Source organism: Lonchura striata, chromosome 8, assembly GCF_050655825.1.
Source record: "Lonchura striata isolate lonStrDom1 chromosome 8, ASM5065582v1, whole genome shotgun sequence".
NCBI classification, from domain to species: domain Eukaryota; kingdom Metazoa; phylum Chordata; class Aves; order Passeriformes; family Estrildidae; genus Lonchura; species Lonchura striata.
The window spans coordinates 29,559,073-29,583,996 of record NC_140710.1 but is presented as its reverse complement, the minus strand read 5'-3'; the positions used below and the strand labels follow the sequence as shown (position 1 = coordinate 29,583,996).

Below are 24,924 nucleotides of genomic sequence, written 5' to 3'. Positions count from 1 at the left end.
CTTCTTTAGGGCATCAATACCATGCAAAGCTCAAGTTCTACAAGCACCCGTCTCAAGGTTGGCACAGGCTGTGTGCTCCCAGAATGATAACAAAAATCCATTTCCATTTTTACACATAGATGTTGCACCCTCAGAATATCCCTCCAAAAATAAGGAGGAAACCATAAGAAAAGGATTTTTGTCTTCAACACTGATACATACAGCATGAGAAAAACCATAACCTACTGCTGAGCAGAACTAGTGGCTCACACCAATGTGATAGGCTCTGATTTAACCCAGAACATCCAGGTCCAGGTGCTCCTTAAGTGAGGAGAATACACCAAACCCAGGCAGGGCAGGACACCTACCTGAAAGTATGACAGTGACGTTCAGTGCAATGAACAACCCGCAGAACAATCCAACCCTGAATGTAGTCCAGGCTGGTACAGGCTGCGAATAAAACCACAGCAGAATCATGGTGAGGTAAACTGGTTATCAGCACAGTCAGATTAGTTTGCAGAGCAAACTTAAAATCACAAACACAAGCTCCTGAACCCTGACTGCACTCTTGCTCTGGAAGTGAGGATTTTTTAAACTGAAAATGCTGTGTAATATTCTTGCCATGTTGAAACAGCTTGAGAGTCTCAGTGGCCCTGAAAAATATTCCAGACCACACAAACACTAAGCACATGCTTTTATTAGCATAAACTTCCTTTTACCATTTATCTCCTCCCTTCATTACCTTGTCTGCACGCATCAGGAGCAGTAACCTATTTCCAAACCTTCCGGAACTAAAGCAGATTATCTGGCCCTGCCCCATGCACGCTTACATCAATTATTTCCCCTGTTTCTTTCAGATGTTGAATCTGATTTGGCACTTTGACAAGTTGGAGGAGCAGCTTTGCTCCACAACTCCCATCTCTCACCTGAGCTGCTCCTAAGGGTGGAACACGCAGACGTTTCATTGCCTTCTGTCTGTCTCCATCTTCCAACTCGTTGGTCACCACTTCCTAAGGAGACAAAGATACACACCACTGAAGGTCATCTGGATGATGAGCACGTGGTCAAACCAAAACTAAAGGTTGGTTTCCATGTCAGAGGTGAGCCCTGGCCCAGTATGCTTTTAACACAAAAGAATAGCTCAGCATGCTGCACCAAGCTCCTTCACAGCAGAAGTTAAGGCTGCACTAGGCTTTGTCAAGGGAAAGTTCCCAGCCAAAGAGAACATACCCATACTCATGTAAGCAGTGCCAGAAGTCAGTGGCATTTCAAAATCAATTATTAGCCATCTTGGTGGTAAATACAAGCTATAGAGAGGACAAAACACTGTGGCAATTACAGTGTCATAGAACAGTTTTGGTTGGAAGGGACCTAAAGATCCTGGTCCAGCCCGCTGCCACGGGCAGGGGAACTTTCCACTAGAACAAGTTTGCTCAGAGCTGCATCCAACCCATGCTTGAACACTTCCAGAAAACAGCAGTGACCAAAACCCCATTTCTGTGGATTTTTGGCAGTGCCCAGGCCAGCCTCTTCACCTCTGTTTCGGAGATAAGCTGGTTGATCTTCTTGCAGGTGTAGAAGGGGGCCACCTCCACCTCGGCCACCCTCCACTCCGCCCCCCGCGCTGTCTCCAGGTTCTTGTCATGCTTCTTCAGGATCTTGCGGAAGCCGGTGAAGTTCAGGTTCTGCAGGAAGGGAAAGAACATGCTGGCTTTTAAACCCCAGCCATCTCTTAAACCCCAGCCATCTCCCAAGAAAAAGAAATGGGTCTCTCCCCAGTCCTAGCAAGAAAGGAGTCGTTAATAAGAATCAAAATTATTGCATTCCTTGTCAGGAAGCTTCCAAGTTCTTACTTTATTATAAAGAAGATATAATCCTAGCAAATAAATTTAAAAATGTGGCATAAAAAAAGAAGCTACCTAAAGCTTTTTATTTCCTGAAAAGCCAGATAACTTCCACCTTCTTCCTTTATGCAAGAAGTGACCTTATGCTACCTTGAAGATAAATAACCCTTAAGGGGTTTCCCCTCCTGAAAAATCCAAGCTAATGACTTCTTTAAACTTGACACTGGTTTCAAATCAAGTTGTCCAGCTAAATTCTTTATAGAAGGGAAATCTTGGTATGTAAGTTGTCAGTGCTGCAGATTAAATCCAGACAAGTGCATCCCCACAGCAGCATGCTTTTTCACAGAGTACGCTGCACAATGACAGCAAAGCCAGCTTAGGCTTGCAGATGTGGGAGATGTAACCCTCCAGTCTGTAGAGATAAACACACAATGCTTAAAACAAGAAGCAACTGTTGATTTCCAAGTTATAGATGATCCCTAATTCAACACCCGTGCACAGTACCTAAGACAGGCAGAGCTCATAATACAGTAGCAATTGCTGTGGCACAATGTATTTGCAATCCTGGATTTCATTGTGCACAAAGTGCTGCCTAAAACACTCAATATTTTCATTCAAACAACAGCAGAAACACAGAGACTGTGACAAGACTCACTTCTGAAAAAGCTTAGAGAGCAGTTTAGAAAGAAAACCAGAGAAAACATCAAAATCTAATACCCTGGGGAGAGGCACCAACTACTCAGTACATTTTCAATGTAATTATGCTTAAAGGGATTTAATGCCAGACCCTCTTATCTAGGTGGGAAATGAGACTGGGGAGACAGGAGCAGGAAGCCAAAGCATTAATGACCTGCCTTATTGCAGACAAGAGACTTTAATTACTTTCTATTGGAAAAACCAGCACTCCACCCCAAGGAGAACAGAAATTTCACATGAAAAGCTGCAAGAAAAGGACAGTTTTGGTCAGGGACCTCTCAGTGGCCTGAAATAACATCCCTTCATCTGCCATGGGTACAAGCCCAGCTTAAATCTGGGTGTCCTGGCTGGCTGGGATATGTTTATACCAGACACCCTAAAACTTCTGCAGTGGCATTTCATCCTCTGGCTGTAAAAATTCTGCAACCTCAAGGTGCATGATAAAAGCACTGTTGGTCACAGTGATGTTTCTGACAAGAAACACACAGTGATGGGACTGTGGAACAGAACAAACATCATTTATGTGCTCTGATATTTTTCTATTCTTGCTGCTTTTATTTGGCAAGAGGCCATCTCCAAGCCTGACTTCCATTTCTGCTGCATTTTGTGAAAACAAAACCAAAGAAACCCAACAAAAAAGAAAAAAAAAAAATCTCCTCCCCCCAATAAAAACCTAAAACAACCAAAAACAATCAAATATCCTCCACAAACAACGAACAGTGCAACTTAGGCAATAATATAATGCAACATCAAGTAGAATCAAATAGAGGACTCAAAAATCTTTGCTCATATACATTAGGAAATGCACCAGCAAGTTAATTTAATAAAACTGGTTCAGCCTCTATTATTCACCCAATAAATGTGCTATATTATATACAGAATAAGTAACTAAATCTTACATGCTTAATTTCTCAGCATTTGTTTGTCCTAAAACACAGCATTTCAAATAGATTTTTTTTGTTAATGTATGTACACACTCCAGAATAATACATTGCTGGCAACTGTAATTTTATCAGAAGTTTAATGATTTAAACATGCAAGAGCTGCCCTGAAGACTGCTTGTAATTTCATTTGGCGTTTGGTTTGTGTACCTCAGGAATGAATTCATTTGTTCATCCCTAAGAGACTGAGGAATTTGCTTCAGGTGGATTTTCCTTCCTCAGGAACCTAACTCAAGGCATCAGCATTTCATCAAAGCTAGTTTGATATCTATAATGCTGCTGCTGATTTCATTTTTTATCTCCTACATGAAGGGCTCAGGTACATCATCCTCCCACCAGGTTATTGTTTTTTCTTCTCTGCAAAACTGCAAGAGCTTGACTATTCCTCGTTATATTCTAAGCTCAAGAGTGATTAACAACAGTAGTACTCTGGGATTTAGTTTTACGTCTGTTTTCGTGTTTGTATTCCTTGTCCTCAACTTCAATACCAATTTGAAGGAATTCTTCTTGTTCTCTCTCTGGAGCTGTGTTGTAGAAAGCAGCTCTGCTGCCTCTGCAAAGTGTGAAAGGTATCAAAACCAGAGGGGTTTAGATCAATATTTTGTACACTTACAGTGGGTCTGGACTCATTGTAGCAAAAAGCAAAAATATCAGGGTGCAACCTCCCTTTCTTCACTGAGGGATAGGAGGAAAAAAATTCCCGAAGGAATGACCCACATCTGCCCCTATTTAAACTCCTCATCAAGCTTCAGAATTGATTTTTTTGTAATTAAAAGTATAGCTGCCTTCTGTTAAAAGAGAAAATAAATGTAAGGGACGAAATCACAGCAGGTGATGCTGCTTCACTCCATTCCTAAAAAGCTACAGATACTCCACCTTTCCCAGGAATTTGCACTAGGAACTACCACTAATAGTTAAAGTGTTTTATTAAGAAACCCAGAGTTTCCAGACAGATGCTCAAACATAACATGACTCTAGGAGAGGTACAAATACTCAGAATTTTGGGAGACTAAGTTCTGTCCATACAGCAGAGTAGTATTCAATTTGTTCTGACAGAATTTTGTTTAGTAAAATTCTGCAGTGAAGATCTGTCAAAGATCTAAATACAGATGTAGTCAATTTAAGCTCCAACACTCTTATTTAACAAGCTAAAACCCCTCACAGTAAAACACTTAGAAGCATTTCAAAGCATTTAACTCCAGAAGAGGTAGCTCAGCCAAAAATATATTAACAGTTTCAGATTTTTATTTCCAGATTTTTGGAACAAGATCAGCATCTACAACCAAGCCAAAAATCCAAGTACAACTAAAGATACATTTGTTTTCATACCTCAAGGCAAATGAGCCTGTATCCTGCAGAAATCAAAATATATATTTTTTTTAATTGATGTTTTAGCAAGAAATTCTGATACAGCAAGGTCACAGCCACTACTATGGTAACGCCAAGAGGAAACAGTACATTGGGACTTCAAGTTCCAGGACAAATACAAGATAAAAGAGCTTCTTCCCCAACCTGCCCTGCATAGAACAACACATTACAGAAGGAAGAGGTCCTGCTTGGAAAAAGGTGCTGGGGTCATCCAGCCCAGAAAAGAAAGAAGGAAAAGTCCTTCAGCAGGTCAGCTTAGCAATTCTAGCTCATGTAAAAGCAACCAGGTGTACACTGCTACCTGCCTTTCCTTTAGAAGTGTTTAGGGCCCCCCTGAAAAAGGAAGAAATAAATGAAAAACTGAGTGAGGCAATGTCGCTGTTGAGGCAGAACGGGAATGAGAAGACTCTGACCAGAGGCTGCATGAGAGTAAAACTCTGATTTATTCAAAATACCCCGCTCTTTTGTACAGAGCTTCATGAGGACCAACTCCATTGGTCCTGAAGTGAAAACACTCCAAACCATTGGTGCACAGTGCTTGACACACAGTGATAGAACTTAACTATAAACAATGTGAACAACAAGAGAGATAAAGAATTATTTACATACTTTTTTTAACTTTTTCCCAGGCTTCTGCCTGGCTAGAAACTCTCAGTTTCTCTCTTTGACTGAATCTGAGACCCACAAGGCAACTCAAGGTGATGCCTTATGAAGGCTGACTGAGAACAGAGGCTAGGCAAAGTTAAATAAAGTAGGGATTTATTAAGAGGCCTCAATGGATCCACCTTGGGCAGCACAAGAGCCTGACCAGGGCTGCATCCAAAATGAACCCAAAATGGTCACAAAATGCATGACTGGTCACGGGGTCTCTCACTTTTATAAGTTCTGCTCTCTTTGCAGATTGGAGTTAATTACAGTTTTAGATTGTGACATCCCACCCTTCTTGTTTTTCTCTGTCCAGCCCACGTTGTTTGTGCTCTTGGGCCTGAGATTTGGATCATTTGTCCTTGGTGCCCAGCTGGAGAAGGAATTGTTTTGTCTCCCTGCTCTGTGCAGAGAGCCACCATCCCCTCATAAGAAGCCCAGACCCACACACTAAAGCAGCCCAGGATCTGAAAACCATAAAAGCTGAGCCTGAGGCATCCAAGGACGCACGAGCACAGAGAGGCTCAGGGCAGGGTACCTGATAGTTCTGCAGCAGGATGAGGCTGAGGTAGAGCTCGCTGAAGGCCAGTTTCAGGTCCCGGATGTTCCTGTGCTGGACGCGCTCCTCGTGGGACAGGTGGAAGACGGGCTTTCGGCGCCGCTGCAGCGCGGGCGCCCCGCTGGCCTCCTTCTGCGCGTCCAAGGTGGACTGCAGCTCGGTGCGCAGCGTGGTGAACCTGCGCTGCGCCTCCGCAAGCTTCTCTGTGGGCGGCAGAGGGAAACGTCACCTGCGAAGGTCACACACGGCCCAGCCAGCCCCAAAAACACCCCAGAAACCAAGGAACGCGCCTGGGGGTGAAATGCACCCCACTGCACGGCCTCCCCATATCGTGTGTTAAACTCAAGCGCTCTGCGTGTTTCTCTTTTCACAGGATGCAATCAAAGACTGCCTGGGGTTAAAGACCAGCTCATTTCAACCCCAGCTCATTCCTTGTCCAACCTGGCCTTGAACACCTCCAGGGATTGGGCAGCCATGGCTTCTCTGGGCAGACCTGAGCCAGGATCTCAGCACCCTCACAGGGAAGAATTTCTTCTTCATGACAATTTAAACCTGCCCTCTGTCACTGTGAAGCCATTTTCCCTTGTCCTGGCACTCCAAGCCCCTGCCCAAAGTCCCTCTCCAACTCTCTTGGACCCTTTAGGCACAGGAAGGGGCTGTAGGGGATTCCTGGAGCCTTCTCCAGCTGAATGCCCCCAGCTCTCCCCGCCTGTCTCTGAGCAGAGGTGCTCCAGTCCTCTGGACCCACTCTAATGGGTGTTTGTCCTTCTTGGCTCTGTGTCCTTCTTGTGCTGTGAGCCCTGGACCTGGATGCAGAACTCCAGATGTTGTCTCACAGGGACAGAGAAGAGAAAGCTTTCCTCATTAAACATACGTAAAACACGCTAGTTCTTAAGAAAAAAAAAAAAAATATATATAGTCAAAATCATGGGGCTGTCCCTTCAGCACAGACTAAAGCAGCCAGGAACTGAGACCTCTCAGCTTCCATCCCAGCTTTGTTTTCTAGAGGATGTTCAGTCCAGCACCACACAAATACCTGTTAGGGATGGAAGAGGCCCAGCCTGTACCTGAGGACTGCAAACCAGGACAAGGACAGTGGGGCAGGCATCCCCACACTGGCTGGACCCTAAATTAATTCTGCTTTATTTAGTGTCTCGTGCAAATACCAAAGCACTGACCACACATCTACTCTGAGCGCAACAGAAAAGCTGCTCTTCTTTCCCACATAAATCAAGTGCACCAGGAGCATTAGAGAAAAATCCTGTTAGACAATATTATAAAACATGACAGTGAGTAAGCAAAGCATTTTTCAGATCTGTGCACCCATTACCGACTATGTGTTTACTATCTTTTCAAGTGACAGTAGGGAAATCAAAGAAGACAAACCCCACACTTCAAATGTGACACTGAATTTTGTTGCTCAGAGAGCAGCACGGCCCCTCTGCCAAGCTCCCAGCGACAGACAAACACAGCTCTGCTTTGATCAGGAGTTACAACACTGCTGGATGCTGTACATGATCCACTGGAATCATTTATTCCTCTTTTCCTCACTTTAGAAGCATTGCCTCATTATTTACTGGTTAAAGAAGCCATCAGCCTGCACTTAAATGCCATTTTGATGTGTTTTCAGAACAAGCCTCTCTGTCTTCCTCACACCTCAAGTATGCAGAAGGTGATCCTTTAAACATACTGCTTTAGGTACTCTCAGAAAACAGTATTTTTGGCTAAATAACAACCTTTTAAAGCTAAAACCAGCATAGTTAAGACCACTATGGTTCTCTTTGTTCTGTACAACTGGTTCCTTCCAGGCTTTTTTTTCCCTTGTTAAGCTTCAGGCACAGCTTTGGCATCTCTGTTGGTAAGCAGGGTCACAGACCATGGGCAGGAAGATGCTGACCAGGTTCAAGGTGTTGGAGCCACCTGCGCCCAGCAGGACACCCAGCACTGCACAAGAAACCACAAGGTCCCCCTGCTACACAAAGCTCTGCCCCACAGTCTCCTGGATGTCAATATAATTATCTTCATTAGTATCTTACACAACTCAGTGATAATTCTCAATTGCTCCCCGTCCATATTTACTGTGATTTACTCTTTTCCTTTGTCTAACTCAATTCTGCTTAATTTTAAGAGCAAAACTACTCTATAAATAATTTTACAGTGCATAAGGAATTTGCCAGAAGGAGAATGCCTTTCCAAACAGAAAATGGGGATCAATATAGGAAATCAAGTACAGAGGAGCCTGAAATTCTACACTTCTTCCTTATAAACTTTAACAAAGGAAGAATATTTAAAATGCAGGGAAGGGCAACTCCTCTCTGACAACTTCCAGAGCTGCAAGGACTCCAGCAAACAGAGGCAATGCAGCCCACAGTGAGAATTGTCTGCCCACAGCCTACAACCACATAACATTTACCACAAGATCAGAACTGCCAAAACAATAATCCCTCCCCACTTTGGGAACTCCCTTGGGAAGAAGGAACAGATATCTGTTCAAATCAAAAGCCTTCATATAAATAAAGCTTACAAGTTCACTCTCTTATATTGAAAACATTTATTAAACCATCTGTGATACACTGAAATTTCCTGTAAATCAAATCAGTAGATATGGAAGAGTTTAAATTAATATTTTCAATTGAAAGCACTGTTCCATTGTCCCTATGTCCAGAAAAATCCTAACATCCATCAGCCTAGTAACACAATATTTAAAAAAAATACAATGCCTTGAAATATTTATGACTGCAGCTATCCATAAAAAATGCCCCTCCTGAGAAACAACCATCCTGTCACCACCTTCTCTCTCCTGCACTGACTTTAGTTATCCCATCCACAAATCATTTCATCTTAAAGTATGATTTTTTTTTTTTACCATCCAGACTCAATTCAGAAGCAAAACAAAACAAAACAAAGTGTGCTGCTGTTCCAAAAATCTCCTAGGGAATTGCCCAAGGAAAAAGCAAAGCAGAATAGAAATTAATTTCTCAGTTTGCAGTGTACTTTAAAATCATTGAAGTGTCATATACCACTATCACTAATTTAGCACTGTCTATCACTAATTTAACATTCTGAAAAGTGACTTTAAAAAATATGTCGCTCAAGAGAGCTAAAAAAAAGCTTAGAAACTGGAACCACTCTTGTGTTGCAGCATTTTGCATGACCTGATGCCCACAAGCCCTCAGCTCAAGCATAATTTCATGGCAAAGACTAGCAAGAAATCCAAAACCAATAGTGGCAGACTTCAACAAAATGCTTGCCACAAAGCAGCAGCTTGGCCTAAAAAATGCTGCTAGATACTGCTAAAAGTGTTATCACCTCAACTATGCAGTTCCAAGTTGGCTTTTGACTTCATTTTCCAAGTTTAAAATGAAAGTTCACACATCAAGATGATGGAAAAAATACTCTTGCACCAAAGTACCAGGAAAATTTCCCCCCAAATTTCAATTTACATGGGCATGGGTGTGATCAAAGCCTCTTCCATCAGACAGGAGGTGATCAACAGCCTGAACCTCCTGCCAGCTACACATTTTAGTTTTAGCATTCCTTCCCTTTCCTACTTGTATATGACATGTTCAATATTTTGCTTCCCAATTTAAAGCCAGAGTTTCCTACAAATAATGATTTCCTAAATTAACCATGGAAATTATGCTGGCTACTGTTTAGCCAAGACCTGATGATGGCAATTTAAAATATAACAAACCTGTCATCTAGAAAATTCCAAAAACAAACCAAAACTGGCCACAGATAAAACTTATAGCACTTGAAGAGTGTTTTATTTTAGGGTAAATTTGGGAGAGAACTTTTGAAGTTGTTTTTTTTTAAAAGTAGATTTAATCACTTTTTTCTTAATTGGTTCATAAAAATACTTCTTTGGAGAAAAGTGGAAAAAACCTGTTTATTTTATAGGTAAAGTACTTACTAGTCTGAAAAAAATTAATAATATTAAACAATAAAACCTTTTGTTGTTCTAAAAGAGATGATAAACTAAGAAAGTCTTTTTTTGTAGTTTGTAGCTTGACTTATTTAGTCTCTTATCAGTCTCTTCAGTGCTAGAAATGTGGCTCAGGCCAGATTTAACTTTTATAATCTGTTGTGTAGGGTTTTATATGGTTGTTTTCTACTTTTATTTCTATAACATGGTAAGAACTTTTAGCAAAAAGAGTGTAGGCATTTACTAGGCATCCCTCTGCTGGAACCACCAGAAAATTTTTACTGCAATTCTTCTGTCTTTCAGCTGGGGATGGTTCTTCTTGAGCATAGTCAAAAAATGGCAAATTGTTTATCAAATCTGATTTAGCTAATGGCAGTTTTCCTTTCCACTGAGCTAGAGAATTAAGGGAATGTTTGAGGGGAGCACACAAGGAAGGGCAAAGGAAAGGTTTTTGCAGCAGCCACTCCAGCTCTGAGTGCTCCATGGAGGAATTGGGGTTCAGGACCAGGCCACCCCAAGAGGATGAGGTTGTTTGTGCTGTGAGTGATGCTCACTAAGGAGCCTTCAGCCTAGGGAAAGATGATGAGGAAATGAAGCACAGATCAACAGAAAATTTGATTTTCTTGAAAAATTAACAATATTTACTGTAATAAAGACAGGGGTGTAATAAGCTGTGTAACAAACCTATCATAAATAGGATGTGCCAGGTCATAATCCAAACCAACACATGCCTGGAGTTACAATAGGGTCCAACATGACAAATTTCTGACAGGATCAAGGGTAGGAACCACTGATGGAACATTTCTTGCTGCAGCTCAATGCTAATAACCCTAATAGCAGGTTTCCATTCTATGAAAGTCACGTCGCTCTCCTGCAAATAAAAGACTTATTTTAATCTTATCACAGGAGATTTTCAAATTACATGTATTCTCTCCTGGAACTTTTTGAAATGACAGCTAGCTGGGGAAAAAAAAACCAACCCTACCCTATGTTATTAATGCCATTTTAAACAATGCTGGAATGGGTGTGTGTATGTGGGTGCACGTGTGGCAGCAGGTCTTCATTAGAGGAAATTATAATCTGTATTGTGCATCTAAATTGACAGAACTTCCTGCACAGAGTCTAGTTCCCAGTGTACAGGATCTGATATGGCTCAGAAAGGAAGTTTCTGAGCATAAAAACCTCAGATCTGGGATAGAAGCACAAGATGTCCCAGGGAAACAGCACAGAGCAGTGCTCTGAGTTAAATACATATGAACTGCATGCAGGAAAATGACTATAAAGTGTAAAACCCAACTGACCCAGTAAAAAAATATCAGTTTTACCTAAAAAACTGCCTCTTGTCCTCATACCCACACTGCTCCAGGGAGCTGGGAGAGCAGGCACAGCCAGCCCCAAGGAGATTTACTTCCCTAGATGGAAGCTGAGCAGAGGGAAACTACAGTGCTCAGCCACTGCATCCATCATGCTTTCAGCTATCTTCAAGTTCACAACCCAGATCCTGGCTGGCAGTAAAAGAGCCAGCAATAAACTCATCACCCAATGGTTATGAAAATATTTTTGCACAATTCAGCTGTGCCTTTGTTATCAGATTAAAATCAGAACTAGAAAAGGCTACCATATTGTGGTGCAAATCCTGTTTATAGCACTAAGTTAATAAATCAACATGTTAAGAGGAAGGCAATACACTGCTGTTTCCACATTTAAATGATTTTCTGGTTGAAACCCCATTTTAAACCTCACCAAAAGAGGCTGAAAATCATCTGAAGTGTGGTGGCAGGAGGAGCCAGAGCACACCAAGCCTTTTGTAGCAATTTTACAGGGGGAATTTCAAATTAACCCTTTCTAAAGTTGTTTTCAAAACACACGGTGGGAAGGCAACTTTTTCAGAGGAAACAACAAAAAACAGCACTTGGTATATGACTCCCCACTCTTACCATCACAATGTTTTTACTCAAAACACAAAGTCCATGGCAATTGCTGCTGGATTTTGTACTCCAGACAGCTGCAGGGGTTTCAGTGAGAGCTCAGTGTTTAAAAATTTGTTGGACCCATCAAGATGATCCAGCTACCATACACAGGCCAGCCCATGAGAGCTGCTGCTGCAGAAGCTCAGGAAACACCAGCTAGGAGGCTCAGCACACCTAAAACGTGGCCAGGAGATTGTCAGCATGGATAAACTGAAAGACTGTGCCCTTTAGTTTGAAGAGCATCTCCATAAAGTTCAGCAGGATACCTTGAAAGTTCAAAGAAATTAAATCACCTGCCACTCATTCTCCCTCCAGCCAGGGTTAGCCAGGTTAATGCCAGGGTTTAGCTTCAGATCTGTGATTAAACCAAAGCAGTTTCCCAAACAAACCCTCCCTCTAATTACCTGATGGTAGACCTGCATCACCACTGTGGTTATCCTGAAAGTTTGGGACCTTCAGGCCCTTTTTCTGTTGTTGAATTTTCCACAAATACACACAAAATAAGCACTTTACCTGAATAGAAAATGTTGATTTTGGCAAGTTCTTTCTCACAGGTTTGGAAGAATTTCTCTTCAAACGTGGCAAAACATCTTTTCACCGTGTCCTCATCTGTGTCTACAAAACAAAACAGAAAAACAAAGAAGTTGTAACAGAAGGACATAAGGACAATTTTACAAGTGGCTGCCATGGAAATAGTTCTTCAGAGTAAATCCATCATCTCTGTCATGCAGAGGAAGAAGAACCAAGTCCAAAGGGCTGCAGGGAACACATATTGGCTTGTAAAAGGAATTGCACCAAAACAGAGAGGGACACACTCATAACAGCATCCTGACCAAAGTTATCATAATCTTTTTTGTCCTCCAAGTGCTATTTCAGACCTCACAACTCCATTTTTGCTTCAAAGACTGAATCTGACCCTAAGCGTTCATTCCAGCTTAGCAAACATTTGTGCTCAGAAGGAAAATACCCAGTTTTTAACTGAAGCCTTCTCCTGACCTTCCAGGAAGACTCACTGCCTTCAGCCACCATTCCCACCTCCTCATCAGGGTAATCCTGCAAATACAAACAGCACCACAGCATCCTAAAATCCATACAGAAAACTGTGTGGAAGCTTCACTCCTGGAAAATAAAAGCTTTTCTCATAAGCAAAGCTGAAAGGAAAAGGCCTAAATTATGGTGATTGTGATCAGATCCACAACTCTCCTTCACCCCACTGCTCTGGAACAGCTTTAATTCTTTTGCAAGAACTACAGACAATTCCATAATTAAAGTCAAAACTTGAAATGAAGGCAGCAATAGTCACCTTTTTATAAAAAAGATAGTGCAGAATCTCAAAGACAGAATGCATTTTCTGGTAATTAAGAAATTAGTTTAATGAGTAAAAAAAAAAAAAATCAAGACAGGCTATAATTACCAATTTCAGTACTGTCAAAAACCAAATGTTCCTAATGCTGAAGCAAAGCAGACTCTTCATACCCTCCCATAGTTACAACCCCTGAATCTTCATGCACTCTCACAGATTGCAAGGGTTAGTGTTAACACAAACAGGAAAATTAAGATTTTATTATGGTCTCAACAACACTGAGAAGTAGATCATAGAACCACAGAATTGCTTCAGGTTGGATTAAGATGAGTGAATTCATTGTCAAGCCCACCACTAAACCACGTCTCCAAGTGACACATCCACACGTTTTTGGAACCCTTCCAGGAATGCTGATTCTACCAGATTTAAACAGGTGTTTTTACTTTAATTTAACGTTATTAAATTCAGAAGACAAATGACTACACAGAAGTTTCATTCACTATCACATACACATATTGGACTGTCGCAACCAAGAAATCTTTTTCTTTTAGCATTAACCAACCTCTAGAGAATATTTAAACACAAAATTTCAACTTTTCAATTTTTCTGCTTTGGTTCTGATATTAAGCACCACAAACCTACACACGTGTCAGTACCATTTTTAAGGGATGGTATGGAAAGAGCAAAGAACACAACACAAAACTGCAGTGCAGGGGCAACTTTGTGGAAGAAGTCTGTCTTCTTTTGGAGTCTGATGATGCTTTGAAGAGTAAACAGAGAGAAAATAACCAGTTCTGCCTGGTGTTTATAACTCCACTGCCCAAGGGCTTGTAGAGAAGAATTCTCAAGGGCCCTGAAGCCTGTTCCAAACTCCAAGCTTTGGCTCCCAGGGTTCCTTTCTTGTCCAATCATTATATTTGCAGCTCTGTGGCTACTCCTGAGGATGAGGACTCCCTCCCTGGAGCAAACCAACCCTGGGGATGACAGGGTTCCTCTTGGGCTCCTCTTTGCTGAAGGAGAACTCTGGAGTGTCACTCCAGTCCTGCTCGAGGGCTCTGGACCAAGGATGAGCAATCCCATCCCACATGGATCCCTCCTTCTGGGCAGCCTGAGCACCACAGGGACACAAAATAAGAAAACAATTCTGCTTCAGGGCTGCTGACTCCTAACAGCAGAGTCACAGCAGTTGCAACATCCCAGCCTGGGGCCCTCCCAGTAAGGCTGATCTGAACTTGCCTCCAAAACTTCCAAATCTTTGACCTGACAGCAAAGTACAAACAAGGGAAGGGGGGGTGAAGCAGCAGAAATGACTATGCAATACTAAAAATACAGAGATTTTATTCACCAGATACCTGAAACTTTGCAAATAATAATAATCAGGAGGTACCAAACCAGAGCTGACTCTTAAGGATGGACCTGAAAGGCAAATTCTCCAGCACAGAGTTTATCCATGTCTAGCAGAAAAGTTTATCTAGACATGCTTTCTGACATGGGGGAACCATCATTTCCTGCACTTAAAAATAAGTCATAAAGAAATAAAAGCATGCAGTCTTACTGCTTTCCTCCTGTAGAAACACCAAATCTCTTCTGCCATTGCTTGTTTTTATGTTTCAGTACACTCACAAAGTAATAGTAAGACCAAGCAATTTTTTTAAACTTACTTGCACTGGAACTACCAAAGGATAAAAAAAAAAAAGAAAATGTCTTTAAGCATGAATATACTTTTTGTCAATAAAGTCAAGCATGAATATTTCTGTGCAAACAAAATAGCACCTTCTAAGAGACCAAAAAGTTCAGTAAAGCAAGACAGAGGCAAACTAGCATAATCAATGCCAAATAACACAATTAATAGCTTATTTTGTAAATTATTGACCAGTTCAAGAAATTACAAATGAGTGTGTTGAACAGTTTCACCATAATCTAAAGTTTGGAACAGGAAAATGGGCTTTGAACACAAATCAACTCCTATTAGAAGCCCTTCCAAAACCCTTGAGAGATTAGGAATTCAGGTCTCTATCTCAACCTCAAAACACTGCTGACTCAGAGAAAAGCAAGTTCTACATAAACTATTCAAAATCCTTCTCCAATTGTCAAATGCTGCCTTATAAAAGATATTTTGCAGACCAGGGTAGATGTCAGACTTAAAAAAAAAATAAATTAAAAAATCGGGAATCTTTGTGAAGAAAAGGTTTCCCTTTGGTTCTGGTCCCAGTGCAGTTCAGTCATTGAGCTGCAATAATAGACAAGTGCTGCCAAGGCTACTGCCTTTATTTATTTATATATTTATTTATTTCCTCCCCAAGGCTAGGACAGGACAAGGCTGTTTTGCCATGAGAAAATCACAGTGCCAGAGCCCGGCCTTGGCTTCAGGAGCTCCATGACAACAGGGGCTGTTTCTAAAAGGCATCCAGCTCTAGCTGCCAAGGAGGGCTGGCCTAACCTTCCTTTTGTTCTTTTTCTATAGAATTCATACTCCATTTTACCCTCAGTTCCACTGAGCGGCCAAGCAGACTTGTCTGATCAATACTGCACCTTCCAGACCTCATCCTCCTATGGATTCCCTGTCCTGAATTTAAAAAAAAACACCCACAGGAAGGTTGCAAATCTTTTGCTTTTACTTGCAAAGCCCAAAGCAGCAGCAATCCAGATGTACTCCCTGCTGCCACATTTTCAGGATTGCAGGGTGCTCAGATGCTGGCACACCTAAAACAGAACGTGAAGTTGAAAAATTAACATCCAGATTACATCCCTAAATTGTACCAAGCACTCGTTTCTCAGTGCTCCTCTCAACTTTTCATTTAATTTCTCATTTTCTGCAGCTGTAGTATATAAAGAAATGATCAGCATCCCAGGTAGCTCTGCTCACTCACTCCCTTGCAAGAAAACACCAGTAAATGTTTTCTTTGTTAGAGCAGTGCCCTTTAAAAGTAATAGTTTTTAATAAGTCCTCTACTCTTTATCATGTTGAATTTTAAAGAGCATTTAATTTTAAAAGATTAATTAGCTTTGTTATGAGATCAGCACAGGTGTACTTCTCTGAATCACCTTCTGTTTGCCACAAAACAGCTCCATCTGAGTAATATTATTGCAACACTTTAGCTACAAAGGAGAGAATTTGATTTATGAGGAGGGATCTGAAATCTAGTCAGTGAAATAAAAATAAAAATTAAGCTCAACATTGGCATTAAATACATCAAATAATACTGAACAGGTGGTCACAAGATGAACATCAGCACCACTTTGAATACACTAATTTTTAAAATTCTTCCATACCCTGTACCCAGCACTCAACTAGGAGTACAGCAACAGATCTGTGTCATGAAAAATTAACAAGAGTTAAAAGATAGTTTTCTTGTTTCCATAAAGACAGTAACTGCTTATATTTCTAGGCCCAGTGACACACCAGGAAAAAAAAAAAAAAAAAAGAAGAAAAAGCCACTTTTATTGCTACTCAAAATGCTAAAAAGTGGGTTACTATAATGAAAACATGTATATCTCCAAAATCCCATCAGCTTTGTTTGTCTACTCAACCATCACAATTCTCTCATACCCTTGGACAGATCTGCAGCACCAACATTCTCATTTCCCCAATCTTTTTACACAGCACGGAAATTCTGCAGGTAAAAAAATCACGGTCAAGTCCCTTAATGCAAGGACAGAGATTATTATCCTTAGACTCCTGGTGTTTATTGGGGTATTTTTCCAAAGGAAAAGTTTTTCCACAAGGCAACTCCCTTTCTCACTTGGGTCAGCTGCAAATTGGATTATTTACTGAAACTTTTAGTAAATTAATTACTCACCATGAACTTTTATGTCCCATCTTGGGGCAAATAAAAATTTGCTTGTACAGACTTTTACATGCCTTAAGTAGAGCTATAGAAATGTCTTCCTAGGACTTATTCTTGCTGTAGGAAGAAGAAGGAAGCGAACTCTGCTTGCAAATAAAGAACATTTATCTGCATACTATTCCACCCTTACATCTGAGCTGCAAACTGCACATGTAATGGTGTGCATCTCTTCTGGAATTTATCCCATCCACCAAAAGTGGACCTGGAATTAAAATACTGTCAAATCATCAGGGAAGAAGTTTCATGAGCTAGTTGATATTCAAAATAACGTCAAGAAAATTCAAAGCAGGCTTTACCTGCTTTTCTGAGCCAGCACAGATGAGCTGGTCATCTCTCCACTTAACAAATCCTTTAGCCCAAATTAGATCTGGTTATTGAATTATTGTCTTAAATGTAGCAATAAAAAATGACCACTCAGGTAGCAAATGAGGCTGGCATTGCCTGCACATGCAGTGTTTGTGTGTGGCATGGGGAAGGAGGGGACAAGAACTGCTGCCAGTCACCAACACAACTTCTCTCAGGTTTTGTTTCACCATTTTGCTGTTTTTACCAATTAACCCAGAGTGAACAAGACCTACTCCAAAATACCTTTAGAAACTACAATTTTCAGATTGATAAAAATCCTGCTGCTTTAGTTTTTAGATTCTATCACTGAAATCTTACAAGGAAACCAGCCAGATTCTGGTTTGTTTAGTTGGAGAGAAAAAGCAACCTCCACAACATGCCTACAAGCTAGACATCCAACCAAGTGTCTACTATAAATTATTTATAGAAGTGGCTCTGTAAACACAGATTTCAAAGCAATGACAGCATCCTGGTATGAACTTCAGGTGCAGAAAAACCAGGCCACAAAGTAGCCATGTGTGAGAAGACAGCTCCAAGTGCCAGGTTTTGCAAGTTTACAGGTGCTCTTCTTTAAACAAGCATCCAGCACTCATAATCACTCCTTCTGCAAGCAAGGGAGGCAGTGCTGGTCTTTGTCAGCTGTTCCAGGAGAGTCCTTAATGCTTCACTTCTGTGCCATTAAGAGAGTCACTCTTCCCAGAAGAATTGTAAAACTGAGGCTATGGGGTAGAGCTCAGATTTGAAGGGCAACTAGGCAGAAGCTTGTGATAGAAAAAAAAAAAAAAAATTAAAGAAAAGCAGCACAAATGCCCAGCAGTATTTCAAAACCTACCATAAAAATACTGATAAATAAAGGATGACAGACCTGGATGGCAGGAGACATCATACAGGGAAAGCACTCAATACCCACTTTCCCTGGCTAACAACCACCCTGAAATTTCTCTCTTTTCAAGAAAGAAAGTGAAGATTTCCATGTGCTTATGCAGAAGCCTCACAATAAGCTGGACCTGAAATACTGCAACACACCCCAGGGTGAAGGAGAGACAGTCAACAGGAACTGAGAGTCAAATTTCACACTGACCTTTACTCCAGGACAAAGAGTGGAGAACACCAGGCTTGAGTTACTCAGCTGGGACATACCAGGACCTGCCCAGGCCACGTCTGCTGGGTTGTGCCAAGCAGGCAGCGATGCCAACAGAGATCCTACAGATTACTGGGATCACACCGGGACATTCCCAGCTTCCATAACACACCTGGCACCTTCCTGCAGCTGCTCACCTGCTGCCTCCAGCTCTGGTTTTCATTACAGCAAGACAAGAGAGCTGCAATGACGGTTGCACAAAAACCCCACAGCACATTTTGGTGAAGGAAAGCAGAGATATTCCAGCTTCTTAGGGATGAGATCTGAACTGGCCCCTGCCCCTCTGGCTGATGCCACATGAGACAAGAGCTCAGCACTGCCATCCATTCCTGCTGGAACCCTGCTTAGTGGGAATTTTACACTTTCTGGGCACTGACCCCCAGGAGAACACTGCATTTGACCTCAGGCCATGGAGAAGGCTTCCAAAATGGAAGGATAAAACTAAGATTATAGTAGTTTAAATAGTATTGTAGTTTAAATAGAAGTGTGTAATATCACATGGTGGAAAACTTAAAGTTTAAGGTTTTAGAATATAGTAATATACACAGGAAGATAGAATTTTTAGGGCAAAAACTAGTCTTGCTTCTTTACCTTCTTCACTTTCTTCTTCATGAGTTCAAGTAGTATTGTATAATTAAATAATAAAGTCCACATTACAAACCACAAGTAGTTAGTTATTAAGTTAAAAATAAAAATCATGTCAGTATAATTTTTTAATTAGACAGTTTATCATTAAAAAAACTCGTAGAAAGAGAAATTCGTCTCCATTTTTAGCTTATTAAAATGAAATACTATAAAACTCACGACTTGTGAGACTGTAATATAGATAAGAATTAATAAACAGCTAAAACCAAACCAAAAATACCATCTCAAACATTTAATCCCAACCTTTACAAAAAAAAAGATAAAAACATTTAGTGGTGACCCATGTGAGGAGGACACCTATCAGGGCTGGGACCTCCCTGAAGAAATAGAGATAATGAAAGAAACTAGGAGCCAGAAAAATCCGCAGGGAAGAAAAGTGATGAAAAAAAAAATCAATTACATTCCCTCTTAATCAGCCTTCACTCTGGGCAATGTTGCATCCAAGTTGGTATTTTTTCCCTTTTCATTATACGAGAGGGCCACCAAATAAAAAACTTAGCAATACTTTGTTCATGCTTTTAAAGATCTACTGAATGCACCTCAAGTAAATAAGCACAGCTGTGCTTTATGAAGCTACAAAACCTGTCTGGAAAAACTTCCTTCTGCTAGAACACATGGATGGAAATAAGGACACTTCCCTAAGTTGCCCAGTTTGTTCCTTAAACAAGAAAGATATATATAAAAGAAAAGCACACAGCAGCATGGAAAACCAAGACTAGAATTGTTGGTATCAAATCAGGTGCTCAGAGTTCAAAATTAAGCTTTTCTACACAATCACCTTCCCCACACGTCTCCCTTCAGCCTGGCAAAACTCAGTGCATTCAGCAAACCCTCTCCTGATTATCAGGACAAGTCTCCCAACCTTTCAGCCAAGCAACAATTAAACAAAAATAAATGCAGGCTCCAGGAAAGGTAAGGCAAAATCACCTCAAGTTGTGGAGTTCTGGGCCAGCCCCCAAAGCAGTGATGATCACTGGGGACTTGCATGAGGAGAAAACCTTGGAACCCATGGAGACTGGAAATGCAGTAGAGCAAGAGGAAATGAAAGTAAATTCAAACAGTGCTGAATGCAGCAGAGATCCATCACCCTAAAATCCACAAATATTCTTTCTCTGCCCCATCTCCTGAATGAAGATGGAAGGTGGCATGGAAAGAAACAGAAAAGGAAAATTTCTAATTTTCTTTAATGTGCATTCTTATTTATCAAGAAAAAATAGTTTGATATTGTGAATATTTTAATCAAGCCAAAAATGTTTCTGTCAGGAAATAAAGCTTCATAATAAAATGACTGTTTATGCTCCTTTTATTGAGCCTCCAGCTTTCTTAGTTTTATTCCAGAATTTTACTGAGCAGCAACAATTACCTTCTCATTAAAACTACACCAAAAACTGTCAGAGCATTTGACATAACCAAAAGAAGAAAAGAACTAAAACAAAACTGAGATTACAGTCAGTTAAAGAAACGTTGGTACAGTGTATTTTTTATGTATATATGTATGAAGTTTTTCCTAGGAAAACCACATGGAGGAGGAGTTATGGGGAATTTTAGCAGTAGTTATAGCTGTCCTTTATGCCCTCTCTCCCACACAAACACATGATGCCCTTTTCCTTGCTCTGGTGCTGCTGCTTATCCAAGATCACAGTGAACCAGTTCAGGAAGTTAATCTGGTATTTAAAGAACTAGCCAGGCATTAAAACTGAAAGGCATTAAAAACCAAACTGATCAATAAAGTTGTTTCCTGTGGTTTAGCCCTCTGAAAGAACTCCTTGCATGCAGGGAGGAGGTGGTAAGAGTGAGATTCCTCCTCTGGCAGCAGCAACCTGCTAGATTGATTTAAATGGAATATCACATCACCTGCTTGGACTTCTGAGATGGGAGATGACTCAAGGCACTCACCCCACAGCTCAGCTGACAAGGAGATGTTAGAGAAGCCAATAAAACTCACTGGAGTTAGATTCACATGCCTATACCCTTGATACAAGCACAGGACATGTCTGGGTTATTGAATTAAAACAGATTGAACTCATCCAAGCTTTGGTGTCTCTCTCCCAGCAGCATCTCCCCTCCTGCCAACACCCCATGTGCCTCCAGCCCTGCCTTCTCCAACTCTCTCATGACACCTTCATGGGGAAAAGCCATCCCTATGTTGGATGTAAACTGGCTGGTTCTGTGTCCTCCAGCACAACTGATGTTCAGACATTTTTGAGATATTTCAGTCTGCTTTAAGCTATTTTGCATAAAAATAAAAATCACAGAGTCACAGAATGATTTGGGTTCAAGAGGACTTTGAAAGGCCACCTAGGCCAACCCCCTGCAATGAACAGGGACACCTTCAACCAGACCAGGTTGCTCAGAGCCCCATCAAACACTTGTGGTGTAAAAGTATAAAATGCTCAAAAGAAGAAATAAGATGGAAAGCCAAGTAAACAGAATCTGCTGTGACGTGATTGCAGCAACATTTTATTATGCAAGCTGGACATTTGAAATGAGCAATGCCTTGATCAAAGTATTCTTGGACAGGATGGCCATTGTCCCCTCCACAGGTATCCTTCAGGTATGTCTTCTGCTGGGTCTAATAACAGACTTGAACTGTCACCCACACATCTGATGAACAAGGTAAATGCAGGGCAGAATCATCTTGAAATAAGAGTTTTAGTCCTGTTCTTTCAGTACTTTCTTTCTCTCCTTCCACCAAACATACTCTGCAGACTACACATACATTTGATTTTTCTTTTTAAATTGCTGGCAAAAATCAGGTTGTGCACGAGCAAATGCAACAAGAAAAGTGCTAATTTATGCTGAAACAAAAAGCCCAGATCCTATCAGCACTTTCCCAGTGATAAAGCTATCCCTGCAAATGCAGCCTGACAAGCAGATCACCTGTGCTGCACCACCAGCCACTGCGCCCTGGCCACGCTCATCCAAACTGAGACTGGGAATTCCAAGAGCTCTGCTATTCATTAAGACTTACAGGTGGCCACCAGCAGGATGCACACTCTGAGAGCTTTAAGAAATGCCATATTTCAGCATTAAAGCCATGCTTGTCCAAACCCTGTGTGGTGCTGCAGGATTAAACCCAGCTCACTTTTCTTGGGGAGAGCTTCAACAGCTGCAGAAACTGAACCCACACACTGGACCCACCTTTTGTCCTTGATGAGTAACACAGAAGTAGAGGCATCAAATTAGGTTTTAAAAAACACTGCTCTGACTCCAGCAGTTCTTTGAGTCCCTGCACCCAGCAAACCCACGACAATGTGCTGGAAAAGGTGAGCCCTGACCTCAGTTCCCTGCTGGATTCTGCCAGGCAGGGAGTAATGAGGGCCAAGATAAGGCCTAAAACAAACACTGAGGTCACTTTGAGGCAGAATAGGAAGAAAAGTATACTCCAACTACAGAAGAAGTGTTTAGAGGGCTTCAAAATATTTCTTTTGAGAGGTGAAGCTATTTAAACACTGGTACTTCATCCTGTTGCAGTGGTTCACTGGCAAGCCAGAGTTAGCTCTGTTTTGAACACAGGAATCTTTTCCATACTAGGCAGAAGGCATGGACTTCTTCTTTGCATTACCCAAGCAAACACCATCCACATCCACAGTTCTTTTTCTATAAAGCCTCCATACAGCAACTCTTTCTGTCAGGACACACCTCTGCTTCCTCCTTGCTGTCCTCTGCCACTGTACATGATCCTCATGGAATGGTTAGGGTTGGAAAGGACCTCAAAGACCATCTCGTTCCAAGCCCTTTGCCATGGGCAGGGACATCTTCCAGCAGACATGGAAGTGGTGACCTCAGAGCCAGAACCACCTCAAGGCTCACAGAAACATTTTGGTCAGTTCTCACCAACTGATCTGTGCAAAGACACCACAGAAACTGCCCTTCCCCATTTAGCCATCAGCCCATCTACCAAAGCATCCCCCTTTGGTGGGTACCAGAACTGTAAAAAGCACTTTACTACCTGCTATGGCTCTGCACAGCAAAGGATAAGCTCAAGGATAAGTTTCACAGTTCAGGGTGTTTCCATTGCTGATGGCAAAATTGTAGGATTATAAGGATGGAGTGACTATCTCTTCCTTTAAAATACTGGAAACTTTCAGGGAAATGGTGGTTAAGAGTATTTTAACTTCTGTAAAACAGGAGTAGCACAGTGTGCTTCCTGATCCTAAGGCTGCCAGAACAGGATGGGATGTGGAAGGGGAAAGGCTGCTCCAGAAAAGCACACCAATGTCCCTGGAGAGACCCTGCTCAACTCCCTGTGTTTGAGGGGAGGCAGGGAAGGGAATTACAGCTAATTGAAAACATTTTGCATAATTGGAGCTGATAAGAGACATATACCCATCACTCCAGGAAGCTGTTTGCATCCTTATAACAATTACAGCACATATAAAATTCAGATGCTAAGCAAACAATTAGAAAGATTAACACTGGTGGGGAAAAAAAAACAAACAGGTGAATAAATGTACTGTCAGCACTAAAAAAGCAACAACAATGCTACTTTTAGAGCTCTTTTCAGACACAGGAGAACATGCTCATTGGAGATATTGAGGGCAGGAGTAGGAGGGAAATGACAAAAGAAAGATTAACAGAACTGTCTTGGGAAAGACTTCAATTAATATTAAGAACAACCAGAAAGACAAAACAAATGATGCAGAAACAACAACAGCGAGCACATGGTACAAAGACAAACCTACTTCAAACGTGCTCTCAGTGGTTTCATTTCCCCCCAGGGAGCCAACACTACTCAAATTCATTTTTCCTTTTTTTATTTTACTAGCTAGTAAAGGCAAACAGTTGGCAAGAAGATAATAAGCAAGTAGTTATCAGATGAAGAAAAAAATATTTTTGAGGTATCTCAGAGCAATGACACAGGGCTCGAGAGTGGCTCAGTGCAAGATTTTACCAGAGGGCTTACAGTCAGACCATGCTCAGGAACAGAACAGATTGTTAGTTCTCATAAATGTTTACAACAGCACCCTCCTAATCATTTTGCACAATTTAAACCAATATTTTTCTTTTAAAATTATATAACTCGAGCTAAAACACCAGCAAATTAACATTAAGGCAGCTGCTTCTCCACTCACGGCAGTAATACTTCTGTTTTAATTCTTATATTATTACAGCAACAGATGTTGTAGGATCCTCTCCACAACACTACAAAGCCTACCCAAGGTTATATTCCTCCTTGTTCATGCAGTGCACAGCCACCCAGCTGAGCTCTACCCTGCTGTATTAATTAAAACACATGGATTGAAGCACGCCTGGAGACACTGTGGTAAATTCAAGATAAGCAGAAGCTCTCCAGTGCAGGTCCCCACAAGTTTGGAGTTGTGTTTTTCCCTATGCCCAGGTAGCATCCCTTGCCTTTCCTTTTCAGCACTGCACTTTAAGGGTTTGTTTAAATCCAATTCTAGCAAAAGCAGCATTCCTCAGATGCCACTTTGCTATGATTTAAGTACATGGAAGGAATAAGCTCCAGTTCAAACGTCATTCCTTCAAGGGGAGAAAAGATAGTCTTTCAGAGGGATTGATTTGAAATGCCCACTTCAACTCCTCAACAGAGCTACTGTGTTCCAGGGGTAATTTTAGTTTAAGATTAAAATGCAGCAGAGATCAGGACTGCACTTGTTTGTTTTCTGTTTTCCAAGTTAATCTCTTTTATTTTGCCCAGCACAAGTCCCTAGCCAGAAACCACACAGGCTGGGTATCTCATCTTGGAGCATC

The 24,924-nt window shown here is 41.3% G+C and overlaps 1 protein-coding gene across 1 annotated transcript in view; it reads right to left on the bottom strand.

Annotated features, from left to right (window-relative positions):
• Positions 1 to 24,924, bottom strand: part of XPR1 (xenotropic and polytropic retrovirus receptor 1) — a 114,276-nt gene that overhangs the window by 32,024 nt on the left and 57,328 nt on the right. Inside the window, exons 3-7 of the mRNA XM_021545923.4 lie at positions 12,441 to 12,542; positions 6,012 to 6,235; positions 1,515 to 1,664; positions 906 to 989; positions 348 to 429 (exon numbers count right to left, since the gene is read on the bottom strand). Coding sequence (XP_021401598.1) covers positions 348 to 429; positions 906 to 989; positions 1,515 to 1,664; positions 6,012 to 6,235; positions 12,441 to 12,542 — 642 coding nt within the window. The remainder of the gene's footprint in view (positions 1 to 347; positions 430 to 905; positions 990 to 1,514; positions 1,665 to 6,011; positions 6,236 to 12,440; positions 12,543 to 24,924) is intronic.